General features: G+C 43.0%; 1 protein-coding gene across 2 annotated transcripts in view; it reads right to left on the bottom strand.

Annotated features, from left to right (window-relative positions):
• Window positions 1–2,356: 2,356 nt before the first annotated feature.
• LONRF3 (LON peptidase N-terminal domain and ring finger 3) overlaps window positions 2,357–8,137 on the bottom strand; it is a 17,341-nt gene continuing 11,560 nt past the window's right edge. For both annotated transcript variants that reach the window (XM_014607149.3, XM_059732854.1), the window contains 6 exons: window positions 7,887–8,001; window positions 7,379–7,500; window positions 6,461–6,619; window positions 5,164–5,326; window positions 3,874–4,023; window positions 2,357–3,153 (listed from right to left, as the gene is read on the bottom strand). In XM_014607149.3, the coding sequence (XP_014462635.2) occupies window positions 2,995–3,153; window positions 3,874–4,023; window positions 5,164–5,326; window positions 6,461–6,619; window positions 7,379–7,500; window positions 7,887–8,001 (868 nt within the window). In that variant the 3' untranslated portion in view covers window positions 2,357–2,994. The remainder of the gene's footprint in view (window positions 3,154–3,873; window positions 4,024–5,163; window positions 5,327–6,460; window positions 6,620–7,378; window positions 7,501–7,886; window positions 8,002–8,137) is intronic.

Here is an 8,137-nt window from a genome sequence, read left to right on the forward strand (position 1 = left end):
ATAATTGGCTCCAAGGGTTATCATTAACTCCAAGAGAGCTGATGCTTGATGGTCTCAACTCATCTGAGGCTGATGGAAAGGACAGTACTTATAGTTAAAATCCACTAGCTGTGTGCAGTTAAAGGATTTTTCCCTAGTAATCTGTAAACCAGGAACTTCAAGGTAGAAGTGTGGCATGAAGAAAAGTAACAGTAGGATTAGTGAGAATACAGTCCAAAAAGAAAGATACAGAAGGTACTTGGATTCCTTTTCTCATGGCTAGAAAGAGCAATATTCCCACTGGTTTCTATAAGTGTAGAATAGGGCTCTTTATTAATACTCTTATAGCTAATAACTTTGTGCAATTGCATGTAATTCACTCTTGGTAAGCAACCCATGAGCTCTTTGTGCTTTTGAAGTCAATATTGTAGCAGTACTGAGCCACCACTTATTTTACTACCTAAATGTATACATAGTGCATACATTATTTATGCAGAAACATCTACAGGACTATCCACTGAAAAATGTGACAAACTAGCAGAGTGGCAAAATCCAGTTGGATTTAATATATTACCTGAATTATTCAGGTAATGGTAACATTGTTTCCTGCTAATTTTATTTCTGTCCTGTGTTCTCTGGCTTAATCATTAGAAATAGAGGTGCACCAATACATTGGGGTCCCATATCAGCTCAGCACTGATATAGGGAACATTGAGAGTATCAGCAGTTGACTTTGTCTCATGTGGCCCATAAATGCTCCATGCATGTACACAGCTGCAGCATGCACGGGGCCAGGAATGCAGCCTGGCCATGTGGAGAGCAGCTGGGTCCAGCTGGAAAGTCTGTTTTGGGGGAAGGGGTGAGAGAAGGGACAGGGTGGGGGGCAGATCAAGGCCCCCTGTGGTGAGGGAAGGAGTGGGAGTGGGAGGGGGGGGGGGGGTGCTGTCCAGCCAGGGCAGAGCAGAGCGTGGGATGGAGCTGTGGCTTGTCTGGGAGATGCGGGGTGGCTCCTACCGCACACACCTTGGGAGGCCATGGGACCCCAGATCTGTGTGTGGGGCAAGGGCAGGCTGGGGGCAGCACTAAACTCTTGCTGGTAGGGGGGGGCTGAGCTGGGCTATGCTTGGGGCAGGTAGTGGCAGTGCTGGGAGCAGGGGTTGCAGCCATCCCAAAATTTGCTGTAGCCCCCACTCCATGGTGCCGCTGCACATCCCAGACGCAGCCCGGCCCAGGCCCCTGCTGGGAAGAGTCCGGCACAGCCCCAGCCTGCAGCTGCAGCCCACCCTGCCCTGCATGCGGATCTGGGGGTACTTGCCCCCATGCCCTTCCAGGGCTTGTGCAGCAGCAGGAGCCACCCCCCCTCCCATCCTGTGCCCCCTGGACAAGCCATGGCTCTGTCCCAGGCCCTGCCCCACCCCAACTGGGCAGCACCTGCCCCTAGCCCTGCACCAGCCCCACTCTTCCTCACCACGGGGGCCTGGATCTGCCTCCCCTCCACACCCCTTCTATCCCACCCCAACAGACTTACCAGCCGGACCCAGCTGCTCTCTACACTGCAGGGCTACATATTGGAATCGGATTGATATCTGTCAATATGGCTGGCTAAAAAAAATCTCTATCCGTGCACCCCTAATTAAAAAGAACCACTTCAAAACCCTTTCCATTTCCCCCAGAGTTTTAACTCTTACTATCAAACTGCTCACAGTCCGACAAACAAGTGCCAAGCCTGGATAAAGATTTGTGGTCAACAGAGTAACCTGGAGGTGCAATAAGTTGCAAGGTTGTTACCATTATTCCCTCTATTGTGCAATATATGGAAGCAGCCCTTCCAGTGTCTTACACAGCAAAAAAACACATCTCCCCCGCTCCATGACATTAGTTAGAAAATGCAATAAGACAACCTTAACAGTAAAGAAGATTAATATAAAGAATCTATAATAACCTGCAATAAAAAACACCTATAGTTGCAGTTCCTGTTTGTAAATGGATGCTTCTCACCTTCGGGATTCATTCTTACAAAAAGTGTTTGTAGCCACATTTTCCAGAACAATTCAGACAAATGCAGCACTCAGTAGGCTATCGCACGCTCTGTAAATCTGTGCAAAGTGAAGGGCTGGATCCTTCAATACTCTCTAGCCAACTCCCACTGAAATTGGTTGACCTAGATTCCAGTTTGACAACACATTTAAAGGGGGGCCAAGTTAAGGTATTAGGATCAAGGTTTGCTGCAACTAAAATCAAATTATTTCAGACAAAACCTGTACAGACAGCCTGCCATGAAGTCTTGTTTTGGGGACACACTGTTGTAACACAGTAACATTAGAGATAAGTAGAAAAACGTTCAAGTGCTCAGACACAAATATGCTGAAAAAAATGATAGAAGCAGTAGCTTGTGTATTCCTAGAATCATTTTTTTCTTTAGTCATACATACAGGGTAGGACATTGTAAATAAATAGAGCAGCTCACTTTCTGTTCAGAGAATGTACACATAAATAATTGCAATATACATTTGAAAACCAAAAAAGACATCATAGTGCAAAAATAAATTATCAAACAGAAGTTGTGAACATTATTATACATAATGCTATATAAAACCTGAACCATTTGGAATAAAAGACTTTGCAGTTCACTGAAATAATGCATTAACATTATTATTTCTGCTTCACATTAAACTGCACAGATTTTGTTTATCTACTACAAAACATTCTTAAACTTTTGAAAGGTTTATGGCAAACAAGATCACTTTTTGTTCTGCTATATAACATTTATGTTATTAATTTAGCAGTACAATAATTGAATAATCTCAAGAAAGGTAAGAGTTCAAAATGGAAACTAGCGAAGCATCCATAAGTATCCTTTGCTCTTTATATTTTATTTCCTTTGAAATTCAGGCATGAAAATTTATCCTGCTTTGACAGGTCAATCTGTAAGACATTATTGCAGTTAGATATAGATACAAGAAACACTCCACAGTCAAGTCAAGTATTGCAAGAGGTTTCACAGCTCTCTTGGCATCACCGTGATCTCGTACGAGACATGAACATAAGGACACGTCTGATGCCATTCAAGCGGTCTCTTAGGGATTTCATGGCAAGGAATGGAAGCTGAGCTCTGTTCTCAAGTGGAAGGACAGCAAGGACCCACCAGCACCAGGCAGGGCCATTGGGGTTAGCCTGCAACAGAGAAAAGAAAAGCACAAATGATGATGCAGAAACTGAGATGTTCTCACAGACTTAAAATACTGTCAATAAAACCATGCCAGGTATCCTGGTAATGCATTCTCTCTCCCAACTGCTAATCCTAATAGCTTCTGGGTACAAGATGGCTCGAAACATAAGCCAAGATCCACCTTACAATTTTCTTCTAATACTGGGGTGTTTTAAAATTAGACCTTTTTCTGTTTCTAGTGATAGATCTGTAGATAAGGTCTGTCTTCTTTAACTTAATACATGTCTTTATAGGCTTAAGTCTTTATATTTAACTTCTGCTAGAAGCGGGAGTTCACCCCCCTCCTCCCCCAGCAGTTTGTAGCCATTTAATAGTAGCTTCAGTTTTATTCCCCTGTCCAATTCCTATTGTCCACCTGACTCTAGGACAGATTCAGCCAGGTGCTAAGTAGGTGCAGTTCCACCAAATCCAAAAGGGATTATTTTGTTCCTTTATGTTAGTATTTCTCAGGAAGTTCAGAAGATTATTAAAATACAAATACCAACTTGCTCAGCATTACTATAGCAGTGATTGATAGCAGCACAATTCTGAGGTACAGCAGTTTATACAAGACAAGTGAAGAAGGTCTGGATATCCAAAGAATGAGAAAATTCTTCTCTGTTTATTATGGTGCGTGATAGTTATCTGACATGTAATTAATTCTGACTAAGCACAAAGTCATGCACCTGTGGATCAGGATCCTTAGCTGGCATTGGACCAAAATGACTGAGTATTCGACTCTTGAGTGCTTGCTTGAGCGAGTTAAACCACGTGTGTGCCTGCTCGTACACAGAATCATGTAAAACAAGTAATTCAGCATACTCCTGTCCTTGCACCTGAAATTGGCAGAGAAGGGGGAGCTGGAATTAATTCAATTTGCCTTTTCAAAGAAGGTGCCGCATACATTGTTAATTCTTTTGCGATTTCTCAGGGAATCCTGAAAGTTCATTCTTTATTGAGCAGTCCCCAGCCCACTTACTTCAGGTTTTTCTTAGATTCTAAAATAAATCCCTTTTCAGATTCAATGTTTACCAGGTTAGTAAATCCAGTCACTAGAGTTATAGATTGAAATCTAATGCATGGGTCCCCAAGTTCTTTACATTTGCACTTTTTAAAGAAAGATTCCTTGGGATAGGTGCCGTCTTCCTTTTTCTGGGGGGTGCGGGAAGAATAGTGTAGGTTTGTACAGCACCTAGGACACTTGAGAAAGCTACACTATCTTTTAAATTCAGTGGGCTCCATCTCATACTTATTGATTTGAATTGAAGCTGTCATTGAGGCCGCTGACAGATACACAGGTCCCGCTCTAACTCATGGCGCTCTGCAGAAAGCCTGCCTGCCTGTCCCCCACCAGCTTCAGCGCTGTCTGGAGAAAGGAAGGGGAGAGGGAGGAGGGCAAGGGGGAGCTGCAGGTTGGAGTTTGCCTAGCCTGAACTGAAGGAGAGGGGGCGGGATGGGGCCTCCAGTCCACACCCCCCCATCCCCAGCTCAGCCCATAGCTCACTCCCCCTCTCTTCCTGCAGACAGTGTAGTGAGGGGGGGTTGCAGCCCAGCCCCATCGCACTGACAAACTGACCCCAGGGAGCAGAAGTTCCCTAAACGCGCTCTGCTTTGGAGCGCCTTCATCTGAACCTTCACTGGATAAGGGTTAATTTGTTGCGTGATCAGCTATTTTTAAAGTGCTCTGCAGCCGTATCACTTATCTCAGCTTGGCTGTAGAGTGCTTTCAGGGGGCCGATCGCATAACAAATGTCACTTCTGCCAGCGCCCTCACTTCAGTGGAGGCAGACCCTATCTGACCATTGTTATAAACACAGACCTAAAGCACCCTCCAGAAGACGCCACGAAAGCTCATCCAAATACATACTGTGGTTTTGCTTGCCATCTGGCATGTACCAGGTTATTTTATGCATGTTATGAAACAAAATATTCTGTGCTTGAAAGGGTGTCAGCCACAATTGTGCTGCTGTACTCACCTTTTGATCCTCAATGTACTCAATATCTGCTGTATTATATCCGTCACGCTGGCTGTGCTGTATCACCTTAAACCTTCTCTTGCCAATGCTGTCTACAACAGAGCGTCCATCAGCAAAGAATTCAACGCTTCTTATCTCCAGAATGCAGCCGTAATCTGCAAAGCTATTTAATCACAACGAGAGCAAGTAAATAAACCTATTCTTTTCAGACTTAATTCTGCATCTCTACTGTATAGCCACTTCATAGTATAAAGGTGCTGCTAGTGCCAGCTCACTGTTTTTTACATTACTCTTTGTTGCTTTACCTCACATTATACATATTGTATTCAACACTTGTTTTTAAAACTACATCTTCAGGAATATTCAAGCAATCGACCAGATGAACATTTCTAACCTTGTATTTTAGAACACAGAATTTCTTGTACAATCACATTTCCAACGCAACTACAAACTGTACTGCTTCAGCTGCTCTAGATGGACAACTCGCTCCCTATTTAAGTTCTGCAATTTAGATGAGTAGATATTCATACATTCAGTAGACGTCTAGAGCCAGTACGATCAACTACAATAAGGCCTACGGAAGCTAAATTTACTAAATCGTAGTAAACTTAATTTTGCATTGCCTGCTCAATACAGACTCTGATGGAACAGGCAAGTCATCAAAATACATTGGGGGTGGGGCGTGGGGGGGCTGCTGCAAAGAAGTGTGTATAAGATGGGCAGCTTTGAGTACTTGCTGTAAAAAGGCATAGCATAGGATGCCCAGCCAGTTCAGTATGGAGCCAGTATATCTACTTAGCAGACATTTTATTTCGAGAGTGGATGTATGAGTCTGACTTGATAACAACACTTTGTTTTCACCGTAAAAATTCCTTATCAATCCAGTTCAGTTGCTGGTATCAAAAAACACCAACTAAAAACCACACAAAATTTTAACAAGAAACTTCCATGCACTACCCAGTAAAAAAGTCCGGAAGGTACTTTCCCATAGTACCAGAGGCCAATAGCTGACTAAATTTCAAAGATAGAATTAAACACTTAAAATGAACAATACTGACAGTTACATTGGACAGGATAACAGATATTAAATCTTCATGCTTCAGAAAAAGCCAGTTCACCATTAACTGATGGGTGTGAGAAACTTTGCCCATTGGCAGATTATTCTATAATTGTTCCTATGTTTTAAGTTTCACATTCCTCTGAAACGGCTGATCGGAGAGGCTGTCGATAGAAATGGACTACTGGATCCAGTGGAGAGGGGCAGTTTCCCCACTGGCAGGGCATTCTGCTCACTCACCCCTTGACAGGATCCCCGATGCACATGCCAAACTGTTTGGTGCCAGTTTCCATGCACCTTCGAATCATCAGTCTATAACAGGGCTCAAAGATGTGCAGAGGGCACGGGACGGTAGGATAGGCCATTGTGCAGACAAATATAGGAACGTTCTTATTTAAACTGTAAGAGGGGGAAGAAACAGCACCCTGTTATATTAGCATAGCACGAACCAGTTTCTAAAAGCGGAGAAGTACAATGTACAGACCGAATTTATTCAATACCAAGCATTGCTTAAATTACATTAACTTGCTTTGGCAGGAGAATTTAGAAAGAAATAAAAAAAACCTCAAAAGGAAAATCAAGATTTCTACTCTATATAAAGGCTATTAACTATTTTGTTTAGTTTTCTACTTGGCCTGATATATTGGGCATTGATATTGCACTGTAACTTGTGGAAGTATGAATTTGTTGGGGGGGTATATTTAAAGTTACTCTTTCTTGCTTTGCAGGAAGGAGTCTTATACCTATGGGCTGCTTTTTAGCTTGTATTTTCTTTAAGACCCCCTACCCTACACACAGGTTCCCAATTCACATGTTCCTTCCAACGAATCTCTTGTGCAAAATTTCATTTCTACCCACTCAACTTTCTGATCTGCATCAAAAGTCAACAGAAGTCAGTGTCACTACAACACACTGAGAATTATGGCCTTAAGTTTCCTCTAGTTTTCAGTTATTACCTGCAGCCAAGTGGAGGGTTTAGACACCCTGCTGCCAAATACACAGTAGGTTTAAACTTTCTGAACTGCCCTCTGACTAAAATGAAACAGAGTAAGACCCTTCATGATCCCTTATGGCATGTTCCACAGCAATGGGAACTATTCAGTAGTTAGTAAAACTCATGTTAAAGGCTTGCATTTAATAAATCAGATGCTCACATACTTGGAAAGCTCTGCAATTTCCTCTTCATACACTTTTCTTCTTTCAGTGAGTTCCTCTGGAAGATACTTAGCGATTAACTCCTCCATCAGTACTGTCTTACAGTATTTCCTCATAGCCAAACACTACAACAAGGAGTCACAATTAAGCAATTATCAGACAATGTCCAGCAATGGCTGCAGTGCTAAATTTTATTGACCCACACCCAGTGTAGTTGTCTGTGAACAGCATGTGTCACCTCTATTATAGATCAGAGTCACTAAGCCATTTCTTCCTTGTGACCTACTTTAAGCCCCCAGTGACCTTCCTGTACATTTAATGGGCATTTTTACACACGCAAATTGTCGCCACGCCAGGTGCTTTGAAAAGCACCTGGCGCTGCAACGCTTAGGCGTATAGGTGGCGAAATGCGTGTCAGCGCTGAGAAAGTGGCGGTGGTGCGCGCTTAGTCAGTCTATCCCACCTCATCTGTTCTTTGCGATTTATACCCATTACATTTGTATGTTGTTACCTCAGAAAGGCCTTCTTTGCACAGGGGGCATTTTGGGTTGTGATCTAGGCATCTTTCAAGACATTTCAGGCAGAAGGTGTGTCCACAGGGCGTGGTGACAGGTTCATAGAAAAGCCTGGAACAGAACAACCAAAAACAAAAGACAACAATATCGTGTAGCAAAAATAAGAGAAAAGGCTGTTACAAAACAGTTTCTTTTCATAGCTAGTCAGTAGTTACAGTTTTCTGCACTGCCGGGGGACATTTGTTCC

Source organism: Alligator mississippiensis, chromosome 8 (genome assembly GCF_030867095.1).
Source record: "Alligator mississippiensis isolate rAllMis1 chromosome 8, rAllMis1, whole genome shotgun sequence".
Lineage (NCBI taxonomy): Eukaryota > Metazoa > Chordata > Crocodylia > Alligatoridae > Alligator > Alligator mississippiensis.